Source organism: Halyomorpha halys, unplaced genomic scaffold (assembly GCF_000696795.3).
Source record: "Halyomorpha halys isolate HHAL.00 unplaced genomic scaffold, Hhal_1.1 Scaffold539.1, whole genome shotgun sequence".
Classification (NCBI taxonomy): Eukaryota; Metazoa; Arthropoda; class Insecta; order Hemiptera; family Pentatomidae; genus Halyomorpha; species Halyomorpha halys.
In genome coordinates, this window is record NW_027113761.1 from 583,062 (window position 1) to 599,373 (window position 16,312).

The 16,312-nt window shown below is 28.9% G+C and overlaps 1 protein-coding gene across 1 annotated transcript in view; it reads right to left on the reverse strand.

The window, feature by feature from the left end:
• Positions 1-249: 249 nt before the first annotated feature.
• vermilion (Tryptophan 2,3-dioxygenase vermilion) overlaps positions 250-16,312 on the reverse strand; it is a 19,110-nt gene continuing 3,047 nt past the window's right edge. The window contains exons 2-9 of the mRNA XM_014425866.1: positions 8,241-8,392; positions 6,120-6,190; positions 5,975-6,040; positions 4,432-4,569; positions 2,751-2,957; positions 1,996-2,245; positions 1,815-1,908; positions 250-480 (exon numbers count right to left, since the gene is read on the reverse strand). Of these exons, the coding sequence (XP_014281352.1) occupies positions 330-480; positions 1,815-1,908; positions 1,996-2,245; positions 2,751-2,957; positions 4,432-4,569; positions 5,975-6,040; positions 6,120-6,190; positions 8,241-8,392 (1,129 nt within the window). The 3' untranslated portion in view covers positions 250-329. The remainder of the gene's footprint in view (positions 481-1,814; positions 1,909-1,995; positions 2,246-2,750; positions 2,958-4,431; positions 4,570-5,974; positions 6,041-6,119; positions 6,191-8,240; positions 8,393-16,312) is intronic.

Below are 16,312 nucleotides of genomic sequence, written 5' to 3' on the forward strand. Positions count from 1 at the left end.
TGTAAATGTTTAAAAGTGAAGATGTAATATAAGCTGTTAAATGTTTAGATGTCCCTGAAGATGGCTAGAAAGGCCGAAACGTTGGACAAGTGAATAAATAAAGTGTTGAGACTGATTTGGATATAAAATTGATTTATTTAATAAATATTACCTTGTCTCAAAAAATTTTTGAAATAATATAATTAAAATTAGTTATGTTTGAATTATATTGTTATTGATTATTATATATTTTTGTTGATAGGGTTGATATAAATAAGAAGTAAATTTTATTTGGTATTAGCATTGTACATCTACATTTTTTAATAAAAAAAACTTTAAAATGACCAGCATTAAGCAGACAGGTCATCATTTGTTTGGCTGATGTAATCTCTATGAAGATTAATTTGACTTCTTATTTTACTGCTCAATGGTGGTATATATCCTCGAGGAAGTAAATATGAAGAAAGATTGAAGAGATCCAAGAAAATTTTGTAACGGTCACTGAAAAAAACATTTTAAAATTTATTGAAAGATTGTTAATTGATCTTGTGTAATTAATAAAAAGAAAATATTCTAAGTGCGATCAAAGTAACTCAAATAGTAAATAAACTATTTATTTTGAGTCATTTTGCCCCACTTTGGAGAGCTTCATTAGAACTTTCAAAATGAAGGAAAGCAAAAGAAATTTGTTCATTCTTTGTCTTTCCTTCATTTTGAAAGAAAAATCTTTTGTTTTAAAATTTAATTTAATTTGGCTTAAAACTGTATTTAGTAAAAATAAAATAAGCATTGGATATGTATTTATTTGTTCATAACATAAGCACAATACAAGTTTTATTATCAATAATTTAATCACCGCAATTTTCAACTATTTTTCCCAATAATTTTTTTTTTAAATTATTCATTTCTTATTTTTAAAAAGATTTACTTTTATTTTCATTTCTAATATTGATGGTTTTCCAATGGCTTAATGTTTTTAAAGTCTTGAGAAACAATGCAGGAACAAATCAACTGGACCAAAAGATTAGAACCTAGAACTTTTCCATTGAAATTTATAGATTTTTGAGTGTCATTTTATGAAGATTTATAAAAAATAACTCCTTTTAATTTCACTAAAAATTTATATTTTATAAAAAGCTTACTTTAAATAATCCTAGGGATGACAATATGTCTTTTTTCACTATATTTTAATTCACAGAGAATTATTAGAACATTATTTGTTAACCATATGTGATGATTGTAGGAAGAAAGGAGTAAGTCCAGAAAGAAGAGTGACTCAACTTTCATTCTTCTTTCTGGAGTTGGCCCTGATGAAGACCTGTTAAGTGGAACTAAACATTTATTAATAAATAGTTTTTCTGCTATCTTTGTATCTTTCTTGATTTTAACCTGGACTATCTTCCTATAATCATAGAAAATCATGCCTTCTATACCCAGTAGAACAGACAGTAACATTTTTATTATATCAGATATTTCATATTTAATTCTATATTAGCTTTGGTCATTATAGGGTCCGGATAATTGACGTAATTAGAAAATATAGATGAGGTTTTAACAACACACAAATGGACTAGATTTCTTTTTCGATCTCTCATTTCATCAATTACATGATTATTTTTTGCAAAGCTGTTATTGAAACCTACAGTGCCTCTCCTCTAGTTTTAATTTGAACTTGTTCAATGAATGAATCAGTCAAAGCCCTTATAACTTCATTATGAATTAAAAAAGTTATTTAAGTGACCTTGAAAAACCATCAAAGAAGTTAGTATATATCATTTTTTAAAAATACTTTTCTAAATTAAATTATAATTATTACATAAAATTTTCTTATTTACCTTAACGTAGATCTTAAATAGTGGTAACCTGAAGATCCACCTGTTCCTAAACTTTGAGATCCAATCATCCTTTGAACCATCAGAACATGATTGTCTAAAATAATTTAAAAGTTTCATATCAATACTTTGATATCAGACACTCCCTATAACTCTTTCTAAACTATCTGTATATTAAACTTACATCTCCATTTTGTTACTAATGAGTCAATATCCATAAGCAAAGTTAGGATTTGATGTGGCTGACTGAAACGTGGTTCATCTCGATAAAAGGTTATCATTATTGCTCCTTGTAAAGCCTTGTGTCTGAATCTTCTTTCACCTCTTTGAACTAAGGATTCATGTAATGTTATGTCTATGACCGAATCAAAGGTAGCTTTTCTCCTTTCATAGTCAGCCATTCTTTTCTGCTTTTCACAATCTGTTTTAGCATCCTAAAAATATATAAAAATGTACTTTGTTAAGTCCGTCAATAGATGAATTCCATTACTGTTAAAAATAGAATGTACTTGACATATATACATCAGTTATACTATCAAAAATGTATTTTGAGGAAGTGGAGTTCAAAATTAAAAATAGGTCATCACAAACATAGAATAAAAAGTATTTATAACTTTTTGGACATTAAGATTGCAGTAACTTTCACTCTGCATAAATATATTGTCATTATATTAACTTAAGTTATTGTTTAAACATTTATATAATTGACTGCATACAAAATAATAAAAACAAATTTTGTTTTGTCTTCCCAATACAAAAAGTTTGATTTATTGGTTTTAAATATAGCCTTCAAAACCAAAAAAATTAATAAATACTGTATATGGAATTTTTGTGATGTGATTGGCTAAGTTTTATTATTGTTTTAACAAACTATTAATTATTAAATTATAAATTATAAATCTTTTTTTAATATGAATCAGAATGTCATACAATCCTTACCAGTGTTGCATTGTAGTACATATTAAGTAAAGATTCAACATTTTTTTTATACTTTCCCCAGAAATTAAATCCATTTTCTTCAAGACCAGGGGTCCTTTCTAACCATCTTTCAACCAATTCTGCTAATGATAAATCAGTTTCAGTCGGATTTTCTTCAATCTCTTTATCTTTATTTTGATCACATGTTTTTAAAATTGACCTATTTTCCTAAAAAAGAATAAATAAATAAATTATATAAAATTTCCAATAGACACACACACACACAGACAGATATTGGAAGAAAGGGAACATTTTTCTATCAATGAATAAGAAGTATTTTAAGCTTACTTTTTTGGTTGTTAATGCCTGTAAAACTCTCTAAAACATTTTTTTTTCTCATTTATTCGTTTTGTCTTTTAAATTTTATTTTTATTGAAAAATACATTATGTAATATTAATTTGGTGCTTAAGGTCCTAAAGTGCTATCTTCTGTTCATTGTTACCAAGAAGTCACATCATTTTAGAGTTGTATTTCATAAGGAGTTGGCTGTATAGGTATTGGATGGAATCCTTTTTTTTTTTTTTTTTTTTTTTTTGAGCTGATATGTTTCTAAATGACCCTATGCTCTGACCTTATTATGTATTATTATAGCCAATAAAGCATATTGGTTAGTATAACCAAAAGAATAAAAAAATCTGTAAGGATTTCCATAGTTTTTATTCCATATTGTTTTCTATTAAACAAGAATGAGATTTTACTCTGATAAATAATTGAAGCTTTAGTTTTGAAATGAAATAAAAAACTAACCTGAATAAAAACTAATATATATATATATATATATATAAATTCATTTGGATGCATTTTTAAAGTAAATGACATGTTTGAATCCATTTAAATATGATTTAACTATTTTGGGAATTTTAAATGTTGAACCATTTGTAAGGATGATAATTAAATATTTGAAAAATATTAGTTTCAGATCTTATATTATGTTTTTTTGTAAATATTGACAAAAAACAAACATAAAATTGTAAATAAAAATATATTCTAAATATAGGATATATTTAATAATAGGGCAAATGGTACACTAAATGTTTTATTCATAAAAATCTTTTGAGGTTAATGACTTCCAGTAGTGAAGATGCACAAATTGTGACATGATTCCCTATATGAAATTATGAGGTTTAAAGATGATAATTTAATAAAAGTTTCATTAAACTGTAAGTCATTAACCTCAAAAATTTTTTATGAATTGACTCACCAGACTTCCTATAGAGATAATCCAAATGTTTTATATGTTTACAAGTGTGTGTGATTTATTCTTAATTAATTTATCATTAATTATAATGAATTCTTCTATGTTTATTCCCATTTTTCAATAAAATAAGTATTATAATGTTATTAGTTACTGATAAAGATACATTGGAAACTATTAAACTAATTATTAATTAATTTTACTAATTTAAAATAAACCAACAATGGTGGGCAGTCATAATGAATCAGAAAATAGAATGGAAAGGGACAAATCCACTTAAACAATATGTGTCTTGTAATTTTTTTATTGGTTTCTTGTTTGACCTGATGAATTCCTAATGTGAGTTGAAATTAAAATACTCAATGATTGTGAGTCTATTGCATCCTCTGACATTTTCTTTTTAATGTTACATCAAGTTCAATTTATAAGTAACTAACTCATTTTACCAGTTTTAGTCCAAGTTTTTTTTCTATGTCTCTGAACTGCATGCTTTGAAATCCAGAAGCAGGACAAAGATAACCTCGGAAGTCCATAAAATCCAGTGGTGTCATTGTTTCCAAAACCATCACTTGTTCTACTAACACCTGGAATATAAATTAATATGAAGCTAGGAAATGTTTGTTTAAAATTAAAATTTTGATAAACTTTTTTTTTATATTTAATTTTCCTTTGAATCTATTTGTTAGTCTTGTTCTCGTAGAATGTATTTTTTGGTAAACTGATCTACTGCTGTAACTATTATTAATGGTCTGATCTCACATTGCCGTCTTATAGTGAATTTGTTTAGCGGATCATTGGAGAGGATCTAGAAGGGTGAACTCGGGAGAGTGAATTGGTTGATCAGGTGAATTAAAAATTGTGTAATGGTGAAATTCAAGGAACAGAAGAGGGAAAAAAAAATAGGAATGAATTGAAATATTTGTATTTGGCGTATAGACTGAAATTGATTGTAAAAGGACACTGTAGGGAAAAAAAACTGTTTTCTTTCTATTTTATTATACCATGTAATTATATGTAACTTATATATGTCCGATTACGGATTGATTAGTATGCTGTGTATGTAGCAACCTGATGTATTCGGGCAGCATAGATGAATAAAGTATTTCTCTCTGTTGTTACAAAAAAATGTTTACAGGTTTTTTTTTATTTGTAAACTTTAAACAAAATAACACTATTAAAATTTGTTAAAACAATTAGGAATCAGCTAATGCTAACGTGAAGAAACTTGATAAAATAAAAAAATTAAACTAATAAAAATAAGGACGCAAGCAATATAAGGAGGTATATTATTTAAAAAATGTTTAAGTTTAATGTCATGTAAACATGTTTGTGGTTTAGAAGGGAAAACAAAACATCATATTTCTCATTAGAGCTTTTGAGTTGGCTTTTTACCATATTAGTTTTGAACTCGGTTTAAATTATTATAAATTTAAAGATATTTTAGTGCTGAAACTTTAAACTATGTTCTATTTCATCTTTCAAGAAGTGTGAACTTTTGTGTTGTACAGAAAAGTTATAAAAAGCACCACTTAACTAAGGCTTTAATGGTTTGGTCATTAGTGATGATGGAGAACAGATATAAAAAATAAGTTTCAATAGGTGGTAAAGTATTTGAAGAAACAAGAAGACAAAGGTGGTTCCCATGGTGTATTACAATAACTGATCCAGGAATTTTCATGAGAGAGGAGGTGTACCTGTGGTACTAGGTCAATTCTATACCTCTTTGAAAATTTGGATCTAAAAAAATAGTTTAAATCACGTAAAGTTTAAAATACAATTTACTATTTCATTAAAGGGCATAATAATTAAGGCACCTATTGTATTAACATTTAATAGAAAGATGTTTTCAACAAAAAAATAATGTCATTCATCTGGTTGGATCCCTTAGAGGTGAAGGTATTGGACAATAGACTACTAGGATGGAATGGCAACTATCAAAAACCAAATATTTAGTCTAGGAACAATAAAACATTTAAATTTTTGACATACCTTCAGTATAAGGACAATCCTATTGAGCCGTTTTATAATTCCTAATGTTTCACTTTCATCAAGACCCTGAAATAGACAAAAATGTTTAAACATTTCTCACAATAAAACATATCTTTTCTTATTTTAAATTAAAATTATTGCTTACCATATGGTTACTAAAAACAGCTCTGATCCAGTCCAAGTCAAATATAATTTGTTTGAACCACAACTCATACGCTAAAAAAAAAATAAATAAAAATGGATTAATATATCAGGTATCATAAAAGAATTCCTTAATAATGATTGAAACAAAAAACTTACAAATGATTTATGGGTTCTCAATGTATGTTTATGGAATTAAACCGGGTCATCAGTTTGCACAATAAATAACAAGTTTACGAAGTATCTCAATATACATTAATCCATATTTTAAAGATAATTAACCTTAAAAGATGATTCCTTGCTATTACTATCTATAGGTCACCACTTGTTCGAGTCGCACTTGTGCCATATTACATTGTAGAAGATCAGTATCAAATATTATTTTGCCTTCGTTAGCTTGAGGTCTGGTGAAGAAATTTATAGAAGCTTAGATCCGCATCTTGTTTGACTTCATCATGGGTATAGATTTCTTCCGTATTATTGCTTGCTATGCCTGTAAAATTTGAGGAAGTTCTGCACCTTCCAATATGGACTGGAAGAAGGGAAATAAAGGCTTCTGTCTCCATGAGAATAGGATTTTGTCCTGGTCATTAAGGTGATACTATGGCTGTGTTTTGAAGTTTCTTAGAGTGAATTTAGTGGATCAGTATTGAACCTTGACCTTGAATTGAGCTCATCTTGGTTGATGTTAGGCATGACCTGCTACGACTATGAATGATGCCTAAATTTCAGGTTTTAGTAGGCTTTGTAGATAGCATCTTCTTGATGTTTTTTAGGTCTGTCCTCATTTGATCATGGAATCTACAGGTCCCTGATGGCGTTAGAACTGAGATGGACTCGCCTGTGGTCTCTTTTCATTGTGTCCCTTCTGTTCTGTTCCATTTCTCCTGTCATCTTGACTGCTTGCTCCTTTTTTCTTTTCGTAAATTTGAGATCTTGTTGGGCGCTTACCTGGTAGTCGCAGCAAATATGTGAGTTGGGCTTGGTAACTGTTGGTCGAGACGGAGTTGGGCTTCATTACGACTGCTTGAGATCGAGTAGTGCTACTATTCAACAGCATAGGTATCTTTCTGCTACTAGATTCACTTTAACTAATGTTTACTTAACAGTTTTGATTTTATAGAAGGGAAAATCGATATTCTCTGTGTTTTCATGATTGTTTCATTCCTGTCTCGTCATTTTTATTACGTCTTAAACTCTTCAAGGACCTTACACGAATATCAAAAATAGGTGTCAAAACTACAGGGTCAAAATAAATCACCATTACACTACTTCGTATATCTGTAACAAATGCCTTACATAAAATTTTAATAATATTCCACTTTCTTTGTAGAACGAATTCAGATAGGTGACATTCTATACTAAAACGACAAGAAACTGTTTGTTATTTTCGATTCCTTGGACATCTAATAGGCTTCTAAATACATACAATAAATTATAAGATGTTCATCTACATGTCCTTAGTCATACCTGTTTGGACATTCGGAGTTGAAATTTGAGGCTTCATTAAGCCATCGAGTTCCCAACATCTTCAATCATCCCTCGTAAAATCAATGTTCCTTATTATATTACTATATTACAATTATTTAAGACCTTAATTCTCCATTTGCCAAGAATTTATTCCGAATTATATAACAGCGATTCCCAAAGTGGGTGCTCTGGCACTCCGAGTGGTCCAAGCTGCGATTTTTTTAGCCCAATAAGGGTGCCGCGAAATTTAGTTAGCCCAAAAGGGTAATTGATATATACAAATTATTTTATTTTAGTTCGCAATCTCTGAAAAAATGTTGGTCTCTAACATAAAAATGTTACCAATGGGCAGTTTCTCTACAAATTAATCAGATACGAAGTTTTCTTCTTGTGTTCATAATAAAGTTATACAAAACTGTAAAATATATTAAAAAAAAAATATTGTCTTCGGATCATTCAGGACTATTTAAATTGAAGATGGTGTTACTGAAGTAGCAAGAGCATAGAGTTGGTTCCGAGTACGTCTGTTCCCATCCGAAACTTAAACCAAAAACCTTTATTTTGGGAATCCAACAACTTAGACAGTGTTAAAATGCTATAATTGTAATTATGAATTTAGCAGTAATAATTTAATATGTAAATATGATCTTTATACCTTGGTGTGTAATTATAAATAAGTGTTCATCGGGGACAGTGGCTTTGTGTACTTCGCTTAAGAGCCGTTGGGCTGATAAGATTTTGTCAAGCTGTAGATATTCCCCGTACAGCATTCCATTTTCAGATTCTATCAGTTTATCAGCTTCAAATCTGAAAAACATCAAATCTCCTTAAATAATGTTGTACGTTTACATAAAATGTTATAATTATAAAAGAAGACTCAAAGTGAAAATACCAAATGAAATCAAGTGTAGAACAACGGTAAATAATATAAAACTATGGGGAAAAAATTAAAATAATAATAAACTAAACTGAGATTTAATATACCAAAACCAATAATATGATATTAATAATAATATTAACTTGGGAAACCCAACCACACCGGGTTGCTTCAGGACATGCTGTTATCAATTCTATATCTATCAATTCTATTATAGACATAACTTTTATTTAATTAATTTCTTTTTTTTCTCTTCGTCCTTTTTTCAATAACTTCTTATTTTTTTTTCCCATTAGAGGGCAATAGTCTGTTTTGTTAGGCTTTTCGTTATTAACTTTACTTCTCTCTCTAATTAAGAATTATTATTTTTATCTATTTATTTTGTTTTAATTTATAACCTTACACATAAATGTTTCTTCTGTACGAGACTATACCCCCCCTCCCATAAACAAATATTTAAAAAAAATGTAACTGTTATATCATCAATGGCCCACCAGCCCGGTCTGGTATTAAATAAAAAAATAAAATAAAATTAAAATGTTAAAAAATTATTAATTTATCAATAAATCTAAAATATGTCTGTAGGTAAGACCTTCTTTAATAGATAGATTTATATTTCATCTGAAGGTACTATGGAAAAAATAATAATTTACTAATAAGTTTTATTAGTTTATGTTTAAGGGTAATTAATAAAACAATATTTATGAGAAAACAAATTTAAATAATTTTTGATAATATCTCAGTGGGTAGCCCCCTGAAATCTAATTGAAAAATTAAACTAATTATTGCATCGCGAATTACAAATGGAGTCAATAGAGGATTATATCAAAAAACGGTTCATGAAGTTCCACTCTCAGTTGCCGACAGTTAAAGGAGCAGTGACCTACAACTTGGGAAACCCAACCTCAACCCGAAGACTGAAGCCCAGACTGCTGCAGGACATTCTTTTATAAATTTTTAATAAATATAAAATTAACTCATAGTCACACTATTATTCATTTTATTTATTCATTATTATTATTATTTTTAAAAAATTTTTTTTCTCTCTTTTCTTCTCTCTTTCCTTTTTCAAATGAACTTGTTTCTTTTTACTATTAGAAGACAATTGTTTGTTTTATTTAAGTGTACCAATATCATTATTTTTTGTTATTAATTTTACTTTCCTCTTTTATTAAGAAGCATTATTCTTATCTATTTATTTTATTTTATTTTTTTCCTTTGATAAGAATATTTTATATAGTTAGGGGTGTCATTTGTATGACTATACCCACTCATAATCAACTGTTAAAAAATGTATACAGAATAAGTTATATCAACCATGTAATCATTATATCATTATATCAATCAGTTATAGCAACCATCAGGCCTGGTGGGCCAATCTGGTATAAAAAAAAAACTAATTGAAATTTCAAAAACTATTCGGAATTTCAATCGGTTCCCTCCATAATTTAAGGAAATAAGATAGTAAATAAAAGCGGTTTTACAAAATGGGTACATCTTAAATTTGTAGAAAGATTAAATCCTTAATCTTATATGGATTAGAAGACAGTTCAAATAGTACTTCAAATTTCTCATGATATTCAGGCTTGCATCCTGAGGAGTTTAGGCAAGGATTTTCCAGTGATTTTAGAATTCCAGTTTTTGAGTTAATAATAATCGCCCGAATGGGAATCGAACCAACAATATTTTCGAACTTATTTACGGTTTCTTATGATGACGGAAAAAGCGAAACTTAAAACGTGTTACAGGGTTGTATTAGACCTAGTATTAAACACCACGTGACCAGTCCTCATGGGACATTCTGATTAAGAACTCCTTAAAACAATTAAATGATCATTAAAATCTATAATCCTTATTGTTACTTAGTATTTCACTACTGAAATGATTCATAATATTCTAATATTTCTTATTTTCAATTTAGTTCGAAATAGGTACTATTGTTTCATGATGAAATCCGTACTGTTACAATTTGACTTATCGTGTACTTCCCAAGCTATCGTATCAGTGGTACCTAAAATTTGTAGTACCCCTCATCCAACAGCTCCTAACGTCACTATGGGTCAGATTTCGAATCTGGTGGAAAAAAATTATGTTTTATACAGAATAAATTCTACTTTAAACTACAATGCTAAATATAAATATTATATCAATATCATATCTTAATATTTTATTTAATATCATATATTAATTAAATATTATATCAAAATGGATTATTATCCATAGGTTTTAATGTAGCACCACGAACAAAATATTTGTCAAATATTATTTTAGAAACAATATTAATTTCCTTATCATTATTTTTTTATTCATGTGGAAACTAAAGTCTCGACCCGTTTTTAATAAATCTGACCTCTCTTTTACACACTTTTCCGTTTGATACAGTAACTTAATCTGGCGAAAAAAACCACGGTGAGGAAAGATGAGGATTATTTCGTAAAACATTTACTTTTTTATTTTAAGAATTCGAAACTCGATATAGCTGCAGAGGGATACAGAATTCACAAGAACATTTGAATCACTACTTTCCGGATTATGAAATTAAATTTTTTTGCGCTTTTTTTTTTATTTATTTTTTTTATAACCCCCTTCCAAGTCATTTGTAACATGGGGGGAGAGGTTATCTACAGGTTACTACCATATTCTAACCACGGCTGAAGGGTCAAGTCAATTTTTCATTTTAGTGGAAACAGTACAGAAATAAAAGTCGACCTCCCAGGCCGGATTTGAACCGGTGCCGCTGAAGTTACGAACCAGTCTAAGTTAGTGCTTTAACTCGCTCGAGTATGAGACTTATATCAGACAAAAATATAATTTGACTACAAAATGCTGATGTATTATATGGAATTATTTTTTTAATAGAGGCCGCATGTTCCCCATCTAAGACGTAATATATAACTGTGGGTTATACGGCTTTTTTGTATTTTGTAGCCGTTTGTCACCGTTGTTTCTGTCGTATTTCTCAGTATTCTGGTAGCATCTCTTTTTGAAAAACGTCTATAAGAAACCTCTGGAGCTAACACAAGTTCCTCATGAGTCCCCTCTGTTAAAGTGTGATATAAAAATTCATTTTTTATCGTATACAAGTTGCTCTATGGCAAACTGTGAATATATCGATTGTAGTTCACTAGCCATTATGTTATTTGTTTAACTATTAGTTGTGTAGTTATGACCACTCCGAAGCGAATTTTCTTTGTTCTCACTACAATTAGAACTAGTACAACAGCCGGGAAGAAAAAAAGGCAGTTATTTCACCCCAATTTTTGATTACTTTAATGAAAGCTAAATATAATTACTAGTAAACATTGATGTGTCTGCAAGATATAGGCAGGGGGAATAAAAAATGGCGACTGTTTCATTCGGAACTCAATATCTTAAAAACTACCAACAACACTAGAAAATTTAAGAGAACATTATTTAAGGAAGAGTAAATTTGCTAAAATATGAGCCCTAATAGAGCTATTTACGTCCAATAGTTCTCGAGGTATAACTTTTTAAAAAGCAACATTTCTTAAAAATGTACTGAAAGATTAATAGTTAGTTAATTTATTTTGAGAAATTTATTTCTCAGGAACTATGTGACGTATAGATGTCTTTTAGCACTCAGATTAAAGGCAGTTTAATTTACTAAAAAGTAGTTAATGACCTTCATCGTCATAGGAATCGTAGTTTTCATGATATTTGCTAAAATAAATTGATTTATAGTTGTTCGGACAACAAGTTTGATTTATGAAAAACTTCATTTCAGAGATCATTAGATTTACAGATGTCTGTCAGGACTCAAATTAAAGCTAGTTAAATGTACTATAAAACAGTTTATGACGTTTATCTTTGTAGGAGTAGCAGTTTTTATGATATTTGATAAAATATATTCATAAAATGTTAATTTCTGGTTCTTCGAATAAAATGTTTGATATTTGAAAAAAAATAACTCTAGAACCATAAGACGAACATAGGTCTGCCAGCACTAAAAATAAAATAAATCTAACTTACTATAGTATAGTAGTTTTATGACACTTATGTTTGTAGGGATAGTAGTTTTTATGATATTCGTATATGAATATAAATTTGGCACATAAAAATTTCTCCGAACAACTAGAAATCAATTTATTTTAGCAAATATGAAAACTACTACTCTGACGAAGATAAAGGTCATAGACTACTTTATAGTCCATTAAACTAGCTTTAATTTAAGTGCTAATAGACATCTGTATGTCAAATGGATTTTTGAGATATAGATTTCTCAAAATAAATTCACTAATTATTGTTACTAAGTACGTTCTGTACAACTGTTTTATGAAATGTTGCTTTTTAAAAAGCTATATCTCGAGAACTAAATGAGAATGTAAATAGCTTTATTAGGGCTTATATTTTATCAAATTTACTCTACTTTCAATGATGTTCTCTTATGTTGTGGCTACTTTTTAAGATACAGAGGTCCGAATAAAAAATTAATTTTTTTAATCGTTTTGAAACAGCCGCCATTTTTTATTCCCCCCACGTATATTTGGCAGACTCATCAATTTTGAATAGGAATTATACATAGTTCTCATTAAAGTAAGCAAAATTTGGGGTGAAATAACTGCCTTTTTTCTCCTCTTGGGCTCTTGTACTAAACGTTTTGTGTTATATACCATAAAAAATAAAACAGTAAAAGCATTAAAATTATTTGTGTCCACCGCACTCAAACCCCTCCATTCATACAACAAAATTTTTCTTTTCAGCTTAACCGAATACCGTATACTAGAGTCTCGTATTCTGTTGCATTATTTTTACTAATGCAATTCTTAATTTTTACAGCTACGTTTTTAGAATAGTTCTCTAGTATATAATTTTAACATAGGCTTAAATGATTATGATCTTACACCACATAATCATAAAAGGCTTCATCGGAAGATTTAATGGCCCGGTTGTCCTCGAACTCTCTGGAACTAGTTAGGAAAAATTATTCTTTGGATCAAAACAAATATATTCCACTATACACATTTTGAATACTAGCAACACGTTTAAAACATATTAAAACTAAGAAAGATAAAAACTTCAAATTTCAAAGAAAGGTGTAACATGGTTTGTGTTCAAAAAAGTGTACATAAAATTTTTTGAACCCATTCATATTTGGAAACTGAAAAGCCTACGACTAGGTGGAATTTTGAGATTTAGCTGTTCTCAAATCTCTCGTATTCGGCCTAGAACCAGACTGGGGTAGATAATTATTTATTCAGTTAAATGAGTTTTTTTTTTTTTACGACAAAAATACTCCAAAATAACCTTGTCTAACTATCGCGATTTGTCAAATGTAAATGTTAACTTTGTATAAAACAATTCATACTACAAGCTATGGCTCGAAGGATATTTTTTCATTTAATTTATTATAATATGTATTTAAAAAAAAATAATTTCCCAATTTAGTATCGCGAACCCCTTAGCTATAGTCCCCGGACTCTATTATTGGTAGACTGATCAGATCAATTCTCGGACTTTTGCTCAAAATTAAATAATTGAAGAAATAAATATTTCCCTTTTTTTATCGGGATTTTTGTTGTAGTATCTTAAACCTTAATTTTTAACTTCTCTCCCGTCGGAATCATAAAGTTATGAACGATACCTGATCTATGAATAAGGAGTTTATTCGTTGAAAAAAACGTGTAGTATCACAGTAGATACATAGTTTTTAAACAGCATGTATTAAAATCTAACCGTCCAAGCAAGTAAGGAATCAATCATTATAATCTACTGAGTTGCTTACATGGGGATAAAAAAAAAAAAAATGAGTAAAATCATGTTGATACTAAAACGTAAATCTATCTTGTATTTTTATTTTTTATAGGTTATAAAATTTATTTCTTAAGATCTCCATAATCGTAATACTTTGAAATACACTAGTCAATAGGTATATTATTTTATTAAGTCAAAATTATATGAAAAATATATAGTTTTTTTTTTTTTTTTTTTTAAGGCAATCTACAGCGCAGGTGATGTGTGCCTGGTGATCTAGAGGTGACCTACCTATTCTAACCATGGTGAGGGGGTCAAGTTTTTCATTTTGTGGGACCGCTACTTAATGAAAAAAGTCAACGCTCCCAAGCCGGATTCGTCCAAGGCTAATCTAAGCTACGGACGGCCCAATACATAGTTAAAGTCGGTTGGAAATCAAGTATTTTAATGATATGATGTAATAGGATTGTCATGAGATGCAGAAAAGATTACGTTTAGTTTTCCTAATACTAAAGAAATTAAATTAAAATAACTGGTTTTACCAAAGAAATTTCAAGTAGCGTAAATCGTTTGAACTTGGCGTGTCTATATGCCTGTACTAAGGATGCTTCCAGGTTCAAATTAAAGTCAGTTACATCTTTTGATTTTTTATTTATAAGTGACTCGACAATTAACGGTATAATTTTTATTTTGTTTGAGTAAAGTCAAAGTTTGGCTAAAAAATTGGCCTCAATTTTTTATAAATATTGTAATCGACGTAAACAATTATAATTCATTCAGCATTCAATCAACTTTTGGAAGTTTAAAAACAGAAAAATAAAAAATATGGCAAAATTTATCATTTATTACAGCTTTCTATTATTTTATTAGAAATATTTAAATTGTTTAATAAATTTAATAAAATTTGAGTAAAACTAGTAATATGTTTTTGATATTGACTTACAGATTAGAATAACGTTTAAATTTATTCGACGTATATTATATTATATTTTGACTTTCATTCAATTGGGGTATTCATGATGTTGACAATGCTAAATGTTATAAGTATATGATTGTGAGGAGCCCAATTTAAATAATGTTAAATGTTTAATGCATAAGAGCTCCTAGCGGATTTTCTGAGCAACTTGTTTTATAACATTTCCTTCCAAACCTTCATGTTATTGTTTACTTCTAAGTTTTGATTAAAGTAATTTATTACAACATGCCTAAAGAAAGTGAAAAGTAGAAGATGTCTGAAAGTTAGACTATTGAGTGCCTTGTTGATCTAACTTGTGAGCAAGAGAATCAAGATGAGCTAATTTGCAGCTGTCAATACATTATTATTATTGTCATCCATTGCTTTACTAGTTCTAAAAACAACCAAAACAGCACTAACACAAACTAGTAACACAACAACAAACCAAACGTTGACGAGCTCAGCTGGTCTGTTGCGAAACGTCATCTCCATTTAACAGACTTAGTAACAGACCCCCTCTACCGTGGTATATGTTGTATCGTTTTAACATGATAAAAGAAATAAATATTTCTCCATTTAACACGCTTTAACATGTTAAACTAAAGATAATGAATACCCCTAATACTGTGCCATTGTTACATGCACATGATAAGTACCATCAAGTTCATCTGTTTAACTGATAACGACATTTGTGTGAATAAAATAAAATAAATATGCCATACTTTAGCTCTATAACATAATATTTATTTATTTATAACATAAAATATTACGAGAAACAGATTAACAAGAATAAAAAAACAGCCGCATAAGGATAATTAAATTCCATAATTACATGACTAAAAGCTGATACGGGTAGTAATAATCGAGTTTTTTTTTTTTTATGTAATCAATCCCATAAAATGCGAAGTCAGAACCTCCTGTTTTCAGTTCGCATTCTTTTTTGCAGGTCTCGGGATCTGATGTAATGGCATATGGGAAACAGGTTATTGGCCGCAGTCCAAGAGTTATTTCATTCCAATTTTTTATTACATTAATGAAAACTAAGTATTGTTACTAGTCAAAATTGATGGGTCGGCCATCATAGTTAGGAGGGATAAAAAATATCGCCTGATTTAAAACGTCACGAATACATTCATCTTTGGGTTCTTTTAAGTAAAGAAAAAACTTCGCGTTATTATATTAT